The following is a 20,633-nucleotide window of genomic DNA, read 5'->3' as shown; positions in this document are numbered from 1 at the left end:
TTAACCAGCAACTTGTAAAATAAAAAGGGGTTCTTTACCTTGCCCAGCTTCAGAGACTGCAGAAAACAGCACAGAGCACTAGCTTGGCCTGCAAGGAAGGACCAAAGGACAAGAGGAACACAGGGATGGACAGGACACAGTCCGTGGTGACAGAGACACTTCTTACATCCACCATTTCCCTCTCTTACAAGGAGAAAGGAACCTATACATTTAAACATTAAACAATTCTAAAATAATCCCACTCTGATCCTGCTAGTCTGGCATAAAACAACTTCCTTTTTTTTTTCATTTTTGGGAATCCAGCAGCACAAAACACAGCAGGCGTGCACGTGCCTGTTTTCCAGCAGCATCAACAGCTGCTTCTGCATGAGGAACCTGTTTGAAAGGCAGCACATAGAAAAAGTGATCCTTTACTGCTACAAGATACTCACTTGCTATGTGTATTCATTGAAAGACACAGTGGTTTAGAGAACTGCATCTCAGTTTTGTTTGAGACTACCAGAGCAAAACATGGTTTCCTCTGTGGACTGCTGCTCAGTCAAATTTTTACCACCTGACAAGAAGGAAGGATGCATTTGGTAAGTGGATAAGGAAATGTTCTTGTGTTTGTTTCTCATGCAATTTCATGATGGGATGGTAAAACTCTTAATTTATTGATTAAGTTTTTAATAGCATGCAAATAATTTCCTGCATAAGCATTACTTGGTATAAGAAAACAGATTAGTGAAATCTTAGGACCTTTCTACACAAAGATGCTAAACACAGAAATAAAATCTCTTCTAAAAAACTTTTCTGATGTCACTACTATAATAAAGAGCATATTTTACCCTATTTTATTCATCATTTGAAAGACTCAGAGCACAGGCACAGTTGATGAAGAATGTATTTTCATCTGGAAAACTAGGATATCCTGTCAACTTTTCAAATTATTATTGTACTGTTATAAATATTTGCATTGTATAAAGCAAAGTACTAACCAAGTATAAACAACTTTAACGAAAACAACAGCAAACTTTTATTATTTCAAACATTACAAAAATTAGGGAGCAGTTAAAAAGAGTGAAAATATCCACATTTATTTGCACAAGTTTGTCTGCAACTGTATGCACACAGCTACTTGACTTTGATCAGAAAGAAAACAAATGCTAATGATTCTGAAGAATCAAAAAAAATTGATGTTTCCACCAGCAACCTTGGAAAGAAACTTCTCAGTCTCTTCAGTCTAGAATATGAGGTAGCATAAAGAAACTAACACAGATCTCTCAAGTAAAAGGTGTTTTCTGTTGTTTATATGCCATCATCTTCTAAAAAATAGAACCTGAGCATGTAGACTTCTTAGTTAGCAAGCTGCATGTCTGGCTTTGTATCCTGGAAATTTTTGTTTTGAAGACTACAGATGAGAAAAACTGAAAAAACAAGAGTTGTACTATGAAGCATTTCACTTCAGATTGATCTGCTGAACACATTAGTTAATAACAGGGAATTAAGTGATTTAGCATTACATTTCTCCCTGATGTATGCAAAATCTAGAGATTAGAAATGTTATCAAGGGATCTTCACATGAGAGATTAATTACATTATGGATATAAATATAAAAGACTTCAGCATTTTTAAAAGCAGGAGTAGACTTCAAAGGACAATGTGAGGCTTTGAAGAAGAGGAAGAAGTTTTTCCTATTTTTTTTCCAAGCAGCAGAACACAGCACCTTAATTAGGAATTCTAACAAATGGAGTTATTGTATGTAAACTACATTTTCAAGTTTTTAAAACCAAACTGAGCCCAGAAAACTGTGACTCAATGCAACATTGGTTTACACTCCCTTCCTCTTCAAGTGTTTCCCCACTCAATTCTGCAGGTTCATTAAGGTAGGATATAACAATATCCAGTAGTGCAAGGAACAGAGTGCTTCATATTTCTGGTTTGTCACAAGTAAACTGGCTGCTTTAGTACTGTAACCATCAGCTTTTTCAAGAAATGTCTGTCATTCTACTGAAAGGAAACTTCCAAATAATTGAATGCTTCCTGTTTTGGCTGCCTGCAGACCAAACAGTGCACATCAGCACTGACACCCCCAATTACCAGTTATTAACATGTAAACAACAGCAGAAGAAAAGACACCAAAGGCTGTAAAACTTTCCATCTTCACACTCACAAGATGCTACACTTGTGGATACTTTCATGAGCCCCAACTGGAAGATTCAAGATGTAGCAAGTTAAGGATGCATTTTGACATTTTCCTTTCACAAAACCTGTTTGAATATGCATTGGTGTTTGCAAAGAAAGCAGCTTTCCTGCTTAAATAGGAGATGGAAACAGCAATAGCTAAATCTTATTCAATACCAGAAGGAAAGAAAAAATTACCAAGTGACACTATTTTCCCTTCCACCAAGATTATTCATGAAGCAGATGTGTTAAGTGGAAGAAAGCAATCACATTGATGTTAAGATGCCAAGAAAATAGAAATGATCACAGGAAGAAATGCAAAAGCATTAAAAATGAAAAATGAAATTTAAAAAATTATGTCAAAGTTGACTTGCAAGTCAGCAATATTTTTTTCTGCTTTTGGTGACAGAGAAGGTTCTCTTCTAGCTTGATCTCAAGTATACTTCTGACAAACTTCTTCAGCACATTTTGTGCTGTGTTGCCAATCACTGTTAGAAGTATAACCTAAATAATCCAATATCTTCCCATTCTTATCTCAAATCTCAGTCAATCTTACCTTTCCCCTTTCCCAAACCAGAGTGCATAAAAGGATATCATTGCCTGGGCCTGCAAGTGGCAGAGGAGCTTCTCCAAGGGAGGATAGCAGCACAGGGATGGAACACAGCCCACCATGACCAGCTTGTGCTTGGCTCTGGTGATGGCAACATTCAGGCGGCGCCAGTCCTTCAGCAGGGTGCCAAGCTGGGAAATAAATGCCACTTACTTTTATTTTTCCTACTTCATGGACACAAACCACTCGTTTTCAAAGTGCATCTAAACTGCTAAAATTGATTGGAACAAAGTCAACATGACCAACTTACATTTTCATCCATGCTGTTCCTAACAAAAGACACAATTATGATACTTTTGTCTCTTCCTTGGTATTTGTCAACTGTGTTGACTTCTACTCTGTTCTCCTTCCATTTTGCCATCAAATCAGTGATTGTTTTTAACTGATGTCTGTAGGGTGATATAATGCCAATGTCTGAGGGCTTACAGCCAGCCTGAATGAAAAAGAAACAGGAGAAAATAATTTGTCACTGCAGTTGGCTTGGGAAACTCAGTACAGTCAGAAAAGATGCTTCTAATTAATTTTTTTTTTTAAACAATGCTGCAGGATATTGTATCTACACTAATGGAACTGCAAGGGTAACTAGCATTAACTGAAGAAGATAGAAAACATGAGTTATTGCAAGCTCCTAAGCTTTGTCTTAACTCAGCACAAAGACACATCCTTGAAATCCTCATTTTTCTTTCTTCTCTAAACTCCAAGGTGAACACTCAGAACTCCTGGTCTGTACCACTCCTGAGGCTGACTGGATAAAATAAGGAACAAAGGCAAATCCTCTCCCCTCCCTCCCAAGAAGCCCCTCATCTCTTAAAAGCATTTGGCATCCAGCTTTTGTTTTTTGCACCTCAGATCCAAGCAGGCAAGGGACAGGGAAGGGAATGCAGACCTCAGGCTCCCCACTACACTGACATGAAGCCAAGCTCCAACTTGTCCTTAAGATTATCCCCAACACATGCAGCCACTGCTACCAAGGCAATGTAAAAATATTAGTTATAAAGCTCTCCCTCCAAACCATGTAGTAAAGTAAAAGATACCTTAATAAATAAGGATGTGAGGAAAAGCACTATTTTAGCTTCTGTCACATTGCTTATGCCACCTTTTTCTGCATGTTCTGGTGCTGGGACCTTTAAAAATACAAACAGAAAATAATTTCCTTTTGCTGTCTGTAATATTCTGTCCCTAACTGAGTCATATGTAGATTTATACTGATGGTATTAATTAAAGAAATAAAGTTAAAATGCTTAATTTCACTAAACAGAAGAGCCTGTACTGTGAGTTCAGAATACTGCATTTGCAAAACAAATTAGAACAATTCCCAAAATGAGTTTCTAGCACTAGTTTGTCACCTTAAGCCAAAGCTTAATCCTCTGACTTTACAGTTCAGCATTATACACCATAAATCAAAAAACCCAAAATGGACATTTTCCTGCTAATAAGGTAAGAGAGCAAATTATATTTTACATAAAATATAATTTTACTTTTGCTTTAGTGCTTTCCATACAACATTATTTGCAGTGAATTTTCTTCATTCCATGGCATAAAAGATAATTTTTAAAATATCTGAAAGCCTGCATTTCAAGCTGAAGCAAGAACTATCCAGAATGTAGCATTAAATTGAACTCCCAACCTTTAAATAAAGTATTCACTGAATTTACAATTTCTTAACTATTACCTCCCATTCTTTATATCATCCTGCTATAAAGCCAACAAGCTCAGGATGTAAACTCACAGTTTTGTAATTTTTTTCTCTTTGCTTGACTCTTGCTTTCTCTAAAGTTGAAGCAGCACCAATAACAATGAACATGTGTTTGGAAGCCTCCAACTTCCACATGCTCAAGTTTTCTTCAAGCAGAAGAGCACTGTTTTACTGCACAGTTAATTTCTGACCACACTGGCATTAGTGCAGCTAAAAACTACACAAAAATCATTTTAGGACAGAAGTTCTTAATGTAGTGTCATGGTAACAGACACATTTATATTTCTCCTGTACCCATGGGACACCAGCAGAACCACCAACAAAAACAACTTGGGCCTAGAAATTCTCAGGAGACTTGCCCTAAATCAAGGATGTCATTTTTCAAACAGCCAGCCCCAAGCTGTCAGAGAAGTGCAGACTGACACAGGGGTTGACAGAAAAGAAACAAATAGATTTCCAATTGCTGTCACAAACATGTTGTATTGTTAAGCAGGAAACAATAGAAGCTTTTTCTTCTTTTTTTAAAAAGCCAGCATAATAAATGTAAGCTTCCTGATAGTGTCATGGTGTTTTTTCCTCTTCCTTTCCTCTGGTTGTATCTCTCCCTCCCAAGTCTACTTCTTCATAATAATTTCTTGTTTACACTGTAAACAACACAGGGGGGGAAAAATCTACTATGAAGTTATAGGAAATAAATGTTTTTGTTTGTTGTCTTGTTCAGTGAGGTTTTTCCATTTCCCCCTCCATGGCTACCACAATACATGGAGTTCTGACAGGAAGTCCAAAAGGAGAAATTAAATTACAGCCTCATGTCTCAACAAATCTAGAATATTTTGGAAATAAAAACTTTCCTCCTGGCTCTATCAAGAGGGCAGCTGTCTTACACTTGAGATGGGCTTTCTAGGGAAAAAAAATAAAATGGAACAGAAACCCTACTTCTGTCATTAGCAATTTTGCTATGATTACTAGATAAACAGTGTTTCAGCCAGATTCCTATTAACAGGCCTCTTTCCTGGGACCAACTGTCTGCTTTCCTGGGAAAGGGACTGCAGCTGTCGAGGCATTCCTGAAAAATGTCTCTGTTTAGTTTAGACATTTGTAGAAATTTCTCTAAGTCATCCAAGTAAACACTGCTTCTTTTCAGGTCATTGAAGAGATTCTATCAGAACTGTTTTTAAAAAAATATGAATCCTGTACAATGTCATAGAGAGCACAGAAACACTGGTGAGTTCTAACCAGGGTCAGCATAAAAGATTACCAGTTGATATAATTATTGACAAAACACAGTATTAATAGGAATCAACAGAAAACCTGTTAAGGAGGAAGAAAGACTCAAATCCTAATCCAATCACCAATTAGAGTGACAAGTACTAGAGACCACAAAGAGGTACTAATTCATTAACCTTTTTCTTCATGCATTTAAACCCTTCTAGCAAAAAAGTCTCTTTGCAGAATTTTTATTCACACTAGAATTTTACTTACCCAGCAAAATTTTGAGTCTCAATGAAGTGACACATCTGAATAAAGTTATTAACCCCTTACATTTCAATGTATAGAATGTCTGCAGAATTCCATGGAGAGCTGCAGTTATTGCTGCACTGGCACACAGCTTTGACACCAGTGACCCTCAGCCAATGGAAACAAGGCCATTCACTCCCTGGTTGCAAGGACATCCAGTACATCCACACACTTTGAGCTACACTTTACAGGAAATACAACATTTATTTCTGAAATAGTATTTAAATTCAAGTTTTCAGTTGTTCTCAGATGCAATGTTTCCAGCAGCAGTTGTTCCACCCCAACAATGTTTCTGTGTGCTGCACACTTCACATGACCCTAGAAAAATACTTTCTGAAGCTCCCTGTTTTACCCTGCCTAAGCTGAATCAAGTTTTGCATGTTGAGAACTTGCCTCAAAATACAATTAATTATATTCGAAATGAACTTTACCTTCTCTGTGTTCAGAAAACACACAGGTGTGTCAGGATCAAGGACTTCTTTCAGCCATGTCTTTGAGGCATCCCCAAGGTCCAGTTTCAATTTATTTAGGTTGGGCAAGTTAGCAGTGGCATTTGACACCTTCTCTGAGCCACATTCCAGTTTGCCTTCATACACCAGCATGTTACTCAATGACATAATCTTACTAAAGGTTTAAAAAACAAGAAAAGACATAAAAATCTCACCATTTCAGCCCCACATTAAGAATACAATTTAATAAATAAATGTTGAAAGTACCTATTCATTCTGTATTGCACAGTTAATTGGACAACAGCATTTTGGTTTTGTTCCAGCCTTTTAAATAAGCTTTCACTCATGCCAAGATCTCTGTTACAACAAAAATCAAAACATGTCAATCAGGGCATTGCAAGAGCCTTCCCAGAATTTGTGACTAGTAATTGCCCACCAGCATTTTATCTTACCTTGCTTCTGCATTCAGCACAAGTGGAGGCAGCTGCTGGTGATCCCCCACCAGCACAAACCTTTTGGAGCAGAACAGTGGGCCCAGGCAGATGAGCTGGCTTATTTGGGAAGCTTCATCAACAATGCAGAAGTCAAATTGCTTCCGAACAAAGATGGGGTGATTTACTCCCATGCAAGACGTTGCTACCACTGGCTGAAAATTGAGACACACTTCAAGGATAAGGTACATTTTACATCCTCTAACACTATGCTCTCCACACTAAAAGAAAAAATATTTCCCATTAAACTGAACTAAACTGTAGAATCACAGAAATTAGATTATTAATCCTCGAAATCAGATCAGCATAATTTAGCTTGGCCTGACATATTCTTGCATGTGACAAACAAAACCAGCTTTAGAGCAGACTGTGGCAAACAGCTTGTTCCTGTCATGTGTTCATAGTAATGCCAGGTTCTATTCATGAACAATTCACAGAGTGTGCTGAAATGACAACTGTGAAAAATCAGGTGGTTTGGGTTTTTTTTTCAATGCTGAAGAGAAGATAAAACAACAGCAGTGCAGTTCTTCTACTGCAACCCAAAATGACTAAAATAAGAAATGCTAAGTCATTCCCCTTATGACTTCAGTCATTCCTCTGTAATACTTATCAATAAAAAGTAAATGGCAGCTTTTATTAAGTTGGCATTTACTGCAACTACCATCAATCTTTATTATTTCAGCAAATTTAATTTAAAGCTGCCACTGAATCATATGATCCAGGTCACATTATGGTTTGCATTAACATTCACACAGACAGCACTAATATTTCTATCAAAAATAAGGGTTTGGCCAGGTCAGCTCCACAGCATTCCACTTCCTCTTCCCCATCTGCTGACTGTACTAATGGCACAAGGAGCACAAGTAGAGAGAGAAGGGACAAACTGCACAGCATGTAAATAATGCTAAAGGAGGCTGCAGCAGCCCATCCATAAGATCTCAGAAAAAAGCACTGGAGTCTTTGGGGCTTATTCCTTACAATGATGAGTTACTTTGTGTGGACATAAACAAAGCTGCTCAGCCTGCAGACTTAATGTAGGTCATTACTGGCTATAAAGAAATTGAAACTATGGAGAGGTTGAGTATCTCTTTCAGCTTGGATTTCTTACAGCACTACACACCCTTGAGATTGGTTCCTTCTCTGCAGCATTCAAACAAAATACTAATGTAATTACCTTTAATAATTTGCAGAGCTAGCAAAAAAACATTTTTCTCACCTGACTATTATAGATCTCTTCCAAATCTGCCACAGACTTAATTGATCTGGACCTACAGATTTCTTCTTCTGTATATTTCTGAATGTCTGGATGAACCTTCTGAGCTCGGCCCAAGCGCAAGAAACCAACTTTGAATTTGGCCAACTTCAACAGGACATTGTCTACAGCAGTGTGTGTAAAACTGGTCAGGAGGACACTGAAGCCACAAGCAGAAAGAATTCTCACCTAATGAGTGGCAAAGGGAAAGAAAAGGAGTTAGTTCATCTGCAAGTTCATCTGTATCAGGATCCCTGGCCAGATGTTGGCCATGACAATATGGGCAATGCTCCTGAGGGTCCCAATGGGCAGCAGGCTCACAAGGCTGCTGCAAACAGCAGGAGCCAAGAACTGGATGTGCCCTGACAAGGAACTGCACTCCTAAGGTCCCCACTGTAAGAACAAGCCATGCAGCCCATTCCCACAGCACTGTTCTCCATGGCAATTTAGCCACTACACATCCAAGGGAATGGGCTGATCTGAAAATAGCAGCAGCTCTGTGCTCTCCTGCCTCCTCTTTCCCTATGAGCTGATGACAACTGGAAGCAGGATAATACTGCTCTTCCATGAAAAATTCACTCAGCCCACAACCTGAATCAAGCATGCTCCTCCAGTCCTTTCCTGGGGTAAAGAGAACCACCAGCTAGAGGAGATGGTGCACATGGATTCAGCCTCACAGATTCTTACAGTTTACAGTGGACAAGTTACTGGCTTCTCAAGGAGTCCCTCTTTTTGAGCTCTAACTCAGGATTTGAAGACTTGCTGATATTTGGAGCCAAAGAATTTTAACACTAAATCATCACAGAAATGATTAAATATCACACTTCAATCTCCTCCCTCCCACATATATTCCTACACAAGCAGTAGACAATCCTACTCCACAAAATCCAATTTGAGTTCTACCAAATATAGGTTAAACAAAAAGAAGTGTGCTTTTTTTCCCTGACATTATACAGATACTGTTAGATTAAGTCATGATGCTACACAGCTGGTTTAAGTCTATCCTCTAAATATCACCCAAAAAATTAAACATCAAGGTACATGGTCTTACTAGAGCACATATTGTAGTTGTTTTTCCTGTTCCAGGCATACCCACAATAAGTGTGTAGTCTTTGGAAAGCAGCACTTGTTTCATTGCCTGTTTCTGAGGCTTATTTAGACCTTTCAGAAGAAAAAACAAAATTAAATTACTACACTTCATCATAATTTTAATAATGACTAAAGTCAGAGCAAACTTATAATTTCCTCCTTTGCTAAAGCCCTTAATAGAGACAAGAACTGAGCAAAGTCTGTAGGTTCTAATGAAGATATGACATTGAACATAATACACAAGATAAATAGAAAAGGGTCTGCACTATGGTTCCACAAAGAAGTCACTGAAGACATTTTTACTTTTAGACCTTTTGCGACTTTTTTTTTCTATTGTCTTAATTGACCACCTCCATATATTGTGTCTGAGCATTTGTTTTGACTACAACACAGCTCACAGCAAGGGGTGATGAGCTGCACCTACAGCATGTTGTTTAGAACATACATTACAGCAGAGCTGGCTTGCCCCAGTCTGATGCAAACACATTTCAGCTATCTGGACTAAGCAAAGCTCAAGCAAAGTAAGACTTCAAGGTAAGTTTTTATATAAAATTCAATTTTCTTTATGACAACTCAGTTGAATTTATGTTTTCACAGGCAGCTCTGTCAGAGAACAAGGAATATTTCCAGCAAACACAAGATACTGCTTCATACCTAAACAAATTTTGTTTTTAAATAAGTGTCACAAAGAATGACATCACAGAGCTGCCAAAAAGTCAGCAAGAGTGATTATACAAGTGACAGTTTCCACCAAAGCCCATCTCCTTCCTCTCCCTCAAGGCCAGCTTCCTCTCCTTCTCTAGAGGTTACAGAGGTAATCACATGGCACTCTGCCTGCAACTGCATGCTGCAGCTGCTAGCAAAACTGAAATAAAGTTGTGAACAAGTATCTGATCAGGTCTTCCTGTGATTAAACAAGTCTTCAGCTAGCTGGAAGACATGCAAGGCAAGAACTTGGCTTTAATTTTTAAGCTGAAAACTATCACTGGACCCCAGAGTAGGAAAAACTCCTTATATTTAGCACGATAAATACTCTGGCTACAGAGATACTACTAAGCAGAGTATTTGGGGAAAGTCATTCTGTACCCTTTAAAATATTTGCAACAGTTTCCTTTGCTTCAGGAGGAAGGACAGAGCTCAAGTGCTGAATGAAATGTGGTTTCTGAAAGTCAATGATCAAGTTGCGGAGCCTTTCACTGTGGATAAAAATAAGAAAAAACTGAGTTACAATAAGAGTTACCAGTTGAGAAACTTCACCTGAAAATATTGAAAGCGTGAAATTAATTTGATTTTTCATACCTGACTGGGGAATCTCTCATCAATTTAGAAAGATTTTCAAAAGGAACTCCTGTACCAACATCTCCTTCATCATGATCCAACCTAAATATGGTGTTCTTGGGGAGGTTTGACAAATTCCTGAAGGATGAAAACAACATGGATAAAATAATTTTGTTTACCAGCTGTATGTTGATTAAAGACCTATGACTACATGTTAAATGGTATCTTCCAGAGATCCCAGAGTGAAGCAATAGCTAATTGAAATAGAGTATTAACTGATCTAAAGAAAGCATGATCCCAATGAGGGATAATAAAATGTAAGCCCAATGTAAGGGCAATATATACTGAACAATGAAAGTTACTATTAACACAGTAATCACTGTATCCATATATATATATATCCATATATATCCATATATATCCATATAGATTCATGCTAGAGATGTAAGTAAACAGAGTTTAAATGTGCTTTTATTCAAACAACCTGGTTAAATAGACAGACATATTTACTTTTTGGACACCTAGCAGCACCCTCCCTCAAGCCAATGCCAGAGTGTTTGCAAACAGATACTTCTCTTTTCTTCCTATTACCTGCCCAACAAACAGGAGACCTTTGTTGCACTGACTTCTCTAACATAGCCAGTGGCCAAACCAAGTAAACCCTTTTCCTCTCCACTCACAACCACTCGATCACCAACCAACAGATTTGTTCCAGGTATGGCACCATTTCTACGCTGGAAAAAATGTAGATACTGTCCCTCAGAAATTTCATGGACTTCATCAACTCTGATCATGTTCCCAACACAATCTCCAGCCTTCTCTCTGAAGATATTAAAAAAAGAAATATTTTATTATTAAGATTCTCTCTGTAAGAGAACTATTAAGAAAAACACCCCACAAATTAAAAAACCATACCACCCACAGCCAACCATCAAAACCAAAATACAAAACCAACAAAAGGAAGGAAGCATCATTGGCATGAGTTTAGAAATGATACCTTACCTTTCCAAGGAAGGTATCATCCATATATTTTTATATCCCTTTTTATGCTCTCCACTTTGCAGCTCCAAGGTTAACATCAGATACCAGAGGTTGAAATACTCTAGGTGGGAGGGTTTCAGGTGCTTGGTCTCTCTGTCAATGACAGGCACCATAGCAGGAGGAAAGGCCACAGTGGCCATCTTCTGCTCCACAGCTCTGGCAATAGAATCAACCACAGGAAAGGCTCACCATGGACCCTTTTTCATCTGCAAGTCCATATGTACATAAAAATCCAAATATCTACTGTATCATACCAGACAGATTAATTTATCATTACTTGAATAAAGTCAAATCTGTATCCTTTGTTCAGATGCACAATCTTACATGAGTAACTTCACATCATCTCCATGATTTTGAATAAATTTGAATAAGTTAATCAAAGACCAAATAAAGGCATTTCAAATTTATGTATACATGTACAGAGATGACTTTTTAGTCCTTTCATTGTATCATACAAATTTTAATTTGATATTTAGCTAAGCAATGGGGATTTAATAGTTAATACACAAGCAAACTTCAAAACTAAGTATCAACAGACATTATACCAAATCATGTATACAAAACACAACCAGAGAGAGAAAAGCTTAGTCAGAAGAAAACAGCTACCCAACTATAGTCCTGCTGCTGCAGCAACTTAGTATGAGAAGCAGGATTTCACAAAAACATGTCATGTATCCCCAAAAAGCTCCCTGAATATACACTTTTACCTCTATAATTTTAAAAACAGTCAGGCATTCTATTTCCACAAAACTACTCCAAAGGTTCTCCTGTTCTAACATTTGATCTGTTCCATATACAATTTTGGTTGGTTTTTGTGCAGCATAGTGACTAAAACTTGTAACAGTTGTTAAAACAATTTCATATCTTTGTGTGAAATTTTACTGAATTTTCTCTTGAGCAGATGATGCAATAATACTTCAGCAGAGTAGTAAGAATGTATTTGTATTATACCCTACAGGGAAACAATCTTCTACAGGTTGAACTCAAAAAAGCAGTTTTCCAGTCAGAACTCAAGCCCAAATATTGCCTCTTTCAGAAAGCTGCAAGTATATAGCTTTTTAAACACATCTGTTATTGTCATCAGGTATTTTGCTGAGACTTATCTCAGATTCTGCCTTGCAGAAACTGAGCAAACATATTAAGTCTCTGTGAGTCAGGGACTGATATATCAAAGTTGTAGAGAAATCTGTGGAAGATTCCTTTGGAGTGGAAAAGTCCTGAATATATACAAAATCTGTTTATATATATATTTGTATATATATATATACAAACAAAACCACAAAAATGAACTTATTATCTCAAAAGATACAGTTATTCAATCTCATTTAAAAACATTAGGTAGACTTTTTTTTTTTACCTGCTGTATAGAAAGCAGTTGTGCATTTGGGAGCAATATTTACATGCTTGGCTGTCATCAATCACAGGAGGCAAAGCAGCAAGCTGTGAATTCTGCCTTCCCACATCAGATTTATAGGTACTGTGTGTTAGGTAGAAGGCCAAGTGATTTCTCAACTTCATTAATTCTGTCAAGAAAAGAATAAACTAAGCTGATGTTTTTGCTTGTAACAATTTCTACCTCAAAAGTAATTAGGTATCAACTTTTTAGTCAGCTAAGAACTGACTATTCTTAAATAATAATAGCAATAATAATAAACAGATGTAAATAATCAAAACAAATAGCAAAGTCCTTGTGCTGTGTTACTAAAACAACTGAACTTTTAACATAAGCTTAGTAACATTATAACAAGTAAAGCATCCCCAAGTAGAGCTATTTTCACAAGAGTAACCTTTACAGTTAGAAAGATTTTAGTAATATTGAAGAGAATCATGATTTCCAGAGAAGGGGAACAGCTTTACCTCTCCGGTCCATGCGAGCTCCAGAAACAGGATACATTGTACCGGTTTTTAGATAAAGAAGAAATCCAGCTTCAGGATCTGCTCTCCGCTCCAAATTCAACAGGGTGTACAGAATAACCTGCAAACATTATACATAAACTTAGCCCAATGTAGTTGTCATGGTTTAGCCCCAAGCAGCAACCAAGCACCACATTGCTGCTCACTCACTTCCCCATCCTTGCTGAGGGTTGAGATAAAGATAGTTTAAGAGGGAAAAGAAAAGCCACACATGCAAGCAAAGCAAAACAAGGAATTGATTCATGGCTCCCCATGGCTGGGCAGGTGTACAACCACTCTCAGGAGAGCAGAGTCCCATCACATTGAATGGTGCCTTGGGAAGGCAAAATTCCATCACTCCAAGCCTTGGAATGCCCCCCACCCTTCCTCCTTCTTTCCCCCACCTTAGATACTGAGTATGATGATCAGCTACATGGTCTGGAAAACCCCTTTGATCCCTTTGGTTCCCTGTCCTGGCTGTGTCCCCTCACTTCCCATCAACCCCAGTCTCCTCCTCTGCAGGGAGCAGGAAAGGCCTTGGCTCTGTGAGCCCTGCTCAGCAATAACAGCAACATGTCTGTGCCATCAACCTCTGTTCTGCACAAATCCAAAACACAGCCCATACTTATCTGCTGTGAAGAAAACTATTGCTAGCCCAAGTCAAAACCAGCACAGTATTAAAACCAAAATACATTCTAACTGTATTTAGTTCTTCCACAATTTATATGACTCAACAGCCATTATTATCACAAGTCTTCTAGAAGCTGTAAGTAGCATGAACTTGACCAAGGATTTAAATTAAAAGGCATTTTTAAAACCTTATAACAAGGATACTACCTCTCTAAATCAGGTCAGTTATATGGAAATATGTATAATACTAGTTCCTGAAACAGCTTGCTTCAACCCAATATCTGAATATAGTAAGAAGAGACTAAAGAACAGATATTTCAGGATAAAATCCAGAAGTATGTTTGAAAGTGGTAAATGTATATATACTTCTTACTACTCAATTCACTTTCATTTTATACCAGCAGCTTTGGGCACGTCAGGATGAGCCATCCATGAATTTAGATTATACCACATACAAAGTGTTTCTTATTCATAAGACAAAATAGATCACCTAACAGAAAAGTATACACAGCCACTGGCAGTGAAATTAGACATTTGGTGTTTGTACCTGACTTCTGTGCTCTATGGAGTTTGACTCCTTGCCAGACTTGAGCTCTAAAGGCATTATTCGAGACTGTACTCCAGACTGGCAATGGATTTTCACCCTGGCTGTGACATCAATCTTTCCCTTCAACCCAAACCTGGGAGACCAGATATTCTCCTCAATGTCCAGGATGTCTACAACCTCTATCTTGGAAGATACATCTTCTGTTTTTCCACCATTTGACCTAGAAAGAAAATTAAGCTAGAAGTTAACAATTTCCCTTAATTATTAATATTTAAACATTAAAATGTGTTGCAACTAAGTATATAATATTTCTGCATTATAAGTGCCCTTTATGCACTCACTTTAGAAATAAAATGCATCAAGTCTCACTCAAACTTCTCACTCAAATCTTCCCATTAACAGAAGAGGCAACATATCAGAAACTAACTTCAGTGAGTCTTGCTATTCACCTAAATTTCAAGGTTAAGATGAGACTTTAAACTGTTTTTAAGAGTTGTTGGTCTTCCCTCAATAACCACACTCTATAATACACTTGACAGTAGAATAAGGTTTTTCTCAGACCTGCCATTTCACTGAAACTTTAACATGGTTAAAGTTATGGTTATTACAATAAACAGCAAGAAGTCACAGAAAAAAAGAGCTCAGCAGCAGTTGAGTAAAATCACCATTTTACTGAAAAAAAATTATTAGTCAAAAATTCCATTTGATTAATAGTTTCACATTCTGATTTGCAGTCTTGCTCATAACTACAGTAACTCTTAGTTTAGTCAACAGCTCTTCTTCTACTCACTAAAAGCTCTGGTTTGTACCACATTGCTCACAAGGATTTTAAGATTTGTGAGTCAGTTCACCCTCAGGTTTCATGTCTTGCCCAGAACTCCCAACAGCAGCTAAACATGCAGCACAAGCTCAGCTCTGTGGTCAGTGAGGCCAAGAATTAGCTCCAAATCACCCAACAGATGTGCATCTGAAGTTCTAAAAATTTCAAGTGAATCAAACAAGCTATACAACATAGAATGGTTGAAACTTTTTTTTCTGGCTTCTTACAGTTTTAGTTGCATTTTGTTTTGGTTTGCTGGATTGTTCATGAAGTCTTCTGCCCACTTAAAAAATGATGGCAGATATTCTTCTACTTCTTGCATTATCTGTGCTTGTTTCAGATTTAAGTGGTACCTAAAAAAAAAAAAAAAAAAGACACGTACATGAAGGAAACAAAGTATTAAGTCTGCTGCTGGTACTAAAGAGATTTGCTTTGAGTAGCAACAAGATCATTGGAAGTAACTCTCAAGTTTTTATAAATATCTAAAAATTGTAGATAAGGACAGTTTCATAGAGGTTCAACTCAATTCATAAAACTATTAACTGAACATCTATTACAAGAGTTATGCTGTACCAAAATAGCCATTTCTGAATGGATATTTTGAAACAACAGGTACAGCACAGTGAGATCATCAGTATGGCAGATGTGATGAAACAAAACAGTTTGACTGCATGAAAGGAGTACCAGACTCATACATTTAAAAATGGCAATTCATACAATTCAGGCAACATTGGGGAGAAAAAAATTAAAAGACCATTTGCTTTTATTCTGGATATCCTCATCTGCTCTTCACATGCATTTTGACAGAACATGACACAGAATCTAATCATGTGGCATTAGATAATTCAGTGCTGGCAATCACTGGAAATAATGTCATTATTCTACAGCAATAGAGAAATACAAGTGGATTTTGCACACAAAGGTTCATAGGAGTGCAAATGACAACAGGCAGGAACCTTACGCAACTTATTTTTCAATCCCAACAAACAGTAGCCTACATATGCAAAAATGGAATTGCAAATTAACAGTTTCCTGGAGGCCCAGAGGGATTACTTAAAAGCCTTTAAGTAATCTTAGCAGACACAATTCAAAATATTATCTTCATAACAGAACTAAGAATAATAATCTTGCCACTACAACTTTAACTCCTGACTCATCTGGGGCTAACAGATACTGATATTGCCCAATATGCCATTTAAAACACTCTGGATATAATAATTTTTAATTTACATGAGTAGACTTGTATTGTAATCAAGCCTGCAGTAAAATGTTAAAATTGACAGCCATTCACCTTTCCATTTTCCAATGGAAATATTAAGACTACTTGTTTGGTTAGCATTTCTATCAGCTTTGTTGAGAAAATAAGTTGGTCTTCTAACAACTGAGCCTTTAAGTAACCTGATGGAGATATGAAATTATCAGACATTCAGTTCTTGGTCAGTCACAAGGCTCTAGGTTCACTGCTGAGAATCATATTAACCATTTGTCCCATTCAAATCAGTTTTGGGAGATGCCTGGAAATCCAATGTTACAGACACAAACACTACAACCTGCTTGGCCTGAAAGTAAAAAAAAACCCTGACACATACAGTTACTCCAAAAGACTAGTTCAGATCTATAGAAGTAGCTCAGCAGGCAAGGCAAATAAAATAAAGTTACCAAATGGGGAATTATCTTACAAAAAGATCACCAGTTTTCATTAAGCCAAGTCATTTGGCAGAATGATAATCTCTCCTGATACATGTGCTACATTTTTTAAAGTATAACTTCATCTGCTAGTTCAAAGTGCTCCTGCCCTATCTTCCAAACATAAAAGGCAGCTGTAATGCTACTTACATTTCTTTGAGATACTTCTGTCCATACACAATTTTATTTGCTAGCTCTTGTACCTTTTCTTGAGTCAAGTTATTGGTCACAGATTGCTGGAAAATGTCATGAAGAATTGTACCGACGAGCATTTGGCACGAACCCGACTCGGAGCCCTGCAACACATGTCATCACACCTGAAGATTTATGCCTGCTTCATGCCAACTTCTCTGTAAAATTTCCAAATTTTATTTGCTGCACATCACAGCCCACACTTATTGAACTGCAAGATCATGACAGCTTTCACCTCACTAATGATTATGTCTTCTATTGCTTTGTCTCTCACGTTTATCCCAGCCCTGACAATGTCAGGACCTATTGTGATTGGCAGGTGAGAAACAAAGGCACAGATTAAAATGGATTTTGAGAAAGTTTTGCCTGTGGGCATTTCCTAATGCAAATACACACCTTTACAATCAATGTTTACTGAAATTTCCTTCTTCATTTGGATTTATATTTCTGTCATGTCTGGAAGTTTTCATCACTGAAACTGGCAGCTGTTGCTTTTCTATTTATCAGCATATTTCTGATATATCAGCAAGGATACTACCACAAGAAACTTCTTCTCTTTCAAAGATCCAGCAGTTGGATTCATGTTCCAGAGTTAGACAACAGCAATTATTAATGGAATTCACTAAATTTTTCAGCAGCTCTTAACTTGGCCAAGCGTGGTTATGTTTTCATATGGATGGCAAGAGGTACATCCCTCACCAAGAAATCATATCCATACAAAATGTGACAAGAGATTAATCAGAAATGTAAGTGGAAAGACCAGTTCTTTAGCCCAGTAGTAATATTAAGAGTACTGCATTATTTCAGTTGCAATTCTCAAAAAAAAAAAAAAAAAAAACAAGAGAAGCTCAATCAGAGACAGTTTCCACCCCAAATTATTCTGTGAATTGCTAATAGTGACATTTTGCTATACAGCCTCCCAGCCAGATTTAACACTGAGCTAAGCCCCCAGTGTCAGTGGAGCAGTAACTCTGTTACAGTAGCAGGAGCAGCCTGGATTTCACACTTACCCTGAAGCGTTCACTCAGCACTGCCCTCCTCATACAGCGAATACTGTTGGAGATCGTGGTGCCCGAGAGCAGCAGGTCTGGGTACAGCACCAGGAATCCACACTGGGCATTGATGATCCAGGTGCCAGAGCTGCACTCCCCTTCCAAGTGAACAATGTCCCCTGGAACAACCGGGACAGATTCCCTGCAAGGGAATACACCCACACAAGCATTTGCAAACGACAGACACAATGCATAAGAAATAACACATTAACGAGCAGATTCGACACTCTTTGAAACGTTGGGGTGGGCTTTTTAAAGAAGCTGACCTAAAGAAATCCTGACAAATGACAAATTAAAACTGCAAGGTAGCAATACCCACTCAACACATGTTACCTGACATCAAGTCTCTTAAGATGATATCCATTATGCCAGTATACTGATAATATTACATTAAACAAAGATTGTTTCAGGATCCCGTATCCTCCAAGAGAAAACTGAGTTAACAATCCAGCATTTCACTTTCTTTTCAAACATCTATGAGTCTGTATGGATTACCAGCCATTCCTGAGAATGCACAGCTCTGTATCCTCCAGTGAGGGAGACGCTGTAATTGTCAAGTGTTTCTCAGGGTCGCTTCCATTTCTCTGGATTACACTGACTTCCAGCACACGGTATCTGTTGTTCAGCCCATTCCTGAGGATTGTATCAGCCACTTGCTTCTGAAAACTGAAGTCACAGATGATTACAAAGACAGAACACTGCACGATTTGAAAACAGCCAACCTACATACAAAAAGAGGGAACGCTTGAAATATATACCAAATTTTACTTCCCTTTAATTTTTATAAATATTTTGGTTTGGGTTTGTTTTTTTTTTTTTTTTTTTTTTTTTGTTCTGCATAGATAAGAGTGTAGGAAATATCTATAAATATTAAACAACTTGCTATTTATCACAGCTAGAGCTTCGTTTTTGCGTCCACATATCCATAAGCACTTGTAAACTAATTACAACTGTGCTTGTGAGAAAGCTTTAATCTCCCGACACGCACGAACTCCCACAGCCACGCAAACACCTCCAAACACGGAGCAGGGAGTTTTTACCCACTGCCTTAAGTTGATTAGAAAACTGACACTCAAGGTCCCGTTCCCAATAGTCAAAACACGAGATTAGAGCGGCCAAAGATGCCTGCTCTCCTGTCACCGAGCGACGCCTGGGGGAGCAGCAGAGCGGGCGGGGCAGAGCCCACACCGGGCCCCTCAGGGTGTCTGCGGGGCGCCCTCGGCACCGGCGGGTTCCCCTCCCTGGTGATCCCCGGCAGCCCCGAGCCCATGCCCGAGGGAGGCCGGTGCCGCCGGGTCAGCCCTCAGAACCCCATCGCGCCTTCCCGCGCCCGGAGCCGGGAGCGCTTTAGAAGTTCAAACCTCCCGCCCTGCGCTCCCGGCTGTCTCCGCACGGGAGCTGTGGTTCCCCGCGCTCGGCGCCGTTACCTCTCGGCCATGAGCAGGTCCTGTGCGGGGCTGGGCTCGGCTGGGCTAGGCTCGATTAGGCTGGGCTCAGCGAGGCTGGGCTGGGCTCGGACCCCTCAGTGCCTCACGGAGCCCCGCGCCGGACGCGCGCGCTCCGCCAGCCCCGCCCAGGGCGCGCAGTGCGGCCAATGGGAGGCGGCGGGAGGCGGTGGCCCCCGCGCGCGCTCCGCCAGCACCGCCCAGCGCGCCCGGCGCGGCCAATGGGAGGCGGCTGGGGGGGCGGCTCCCGCGCGCGCCAGCTGAAGGCGCGAAGCGGCGCGCGGCTCCTCGCGCCGCCGGCTCGGGGAGGGGCGGGGCCTGCGCCGTGAGGGGCCGTAAGGGGGACTGGAGGGGCCGTGAGGCGCAGCCACTGTGCCCGCTACTAATTTCCACTTTGCCCAGCGCTAGATCTGCTACTGGTGCTGTGATACAAAGTGATTTCAAACGTGCCTTCCGCTCTCAATTCGTTTATAGGCCAATCTGAGCCCGAGAGTCCAACCTATCCCCTCATAAAAATGTGTGGTCGCGGGCTTTCTGACGCGATACTGAAGTTTCACTCTGCTGCAAACAGGGCAGTTGTGGCCCATGGCTGGACATCCCAACAGAAGGATCAAGTTCAAGCTGATAAGAATTTTAAAAGGTGAGAACATTCTTAAGTTAGCCCTTTCAGTTTTATTTGGCATAGTCCTGAAATATATACATTAAACTACATTGTTGCTTCCCATAGCAACATTATTCTCTAAGAGAAGCCTAATTATCATTTAATAGTTGCTAGTTGATA

The 20,633-nt window shown here is 39.1% G+C and overlaps 1 protein-coding gene across 1 annotated transcript; it reads right to left on the bottom strand.

The window, feature by feature from the left end:
* Nucleotides 1-991: 991 nt before the first annotated feature.
* DNA2 (DNA replication helicase/nuclease 2) lies at nt 992-19,962 on the bottom strand. The gene is made up of 21 exons (XM_079311869.1): nt 19,835-19,962; nt 18,903-19,073; nt 18,366-18,549; nt 17,314-17,459; nt 15,705-15,830; nt 14,658-14,877; nt 13,445-13,562; nt 12,945-13,110; nt 11,549-11,743; nt 11,138-11,368; nt 10,568-10,684; nt 10,355-10,464; nt 9,231-9,340; nt 8,144-8,368; nt 6,889-7,082; nt 6,704-6,793; nt 6,419-6,611; nt 3,808-3,897; nt 3,024-3,206; nt 2,758-2,904; nt 992-2,205 (listed from the first exon to the last, which is right to left on the bottom strand). The coding sequence occupies exons 1-21, from the start codon at nt 19,843-19,845 to the stop codon at nt 2,149-2,151; spliced, it is 3,084 nt and encodes a 1,027-aa protein (XP_079167995.1). The 5' UTR covers nt 19,846-19,962; the 3' UTR covers nt 992-2,148.
* Between the last annotated feature and the right edge of the window lie 671 nt (nt 19,963-20,633).

This window comes from Erithacus rubecula, assembly GCF_903797595.1.
Source record: "Erithacus rubecula genome assembly, chromosome: 9".
Lineage (NCBI taxonomy): Eukaryota > Metazoa > Chordata > Aves > Passeriformes > Muscicapidae > Erithacus > Erithacus rubecula.
Note: the sequence above shows the minus strand (reverse complement) of the source record. Positions and strands in the feature narration are given on the sequence as shown.

Excerpts from the sequence above, each read along its gene's own strand:
- DNA2 (XM_079311869.1), bottom strand. Across the intron at positions 6,612-6,703 it reads GTGCAATACAGAATGAATAG|TAAGATTATGTCATTGAGTA; the intron begins GTACTTTCAACA and ends TTAAACCTTTAG. Across the intron at positions 3,898-6,418 it reads GTTTTCTGAACACAGAGAAG|GTCCCAGCACCAGAACATGC; the intron begins GTAAAGTTCATT and ends GTATTTTTAAAG.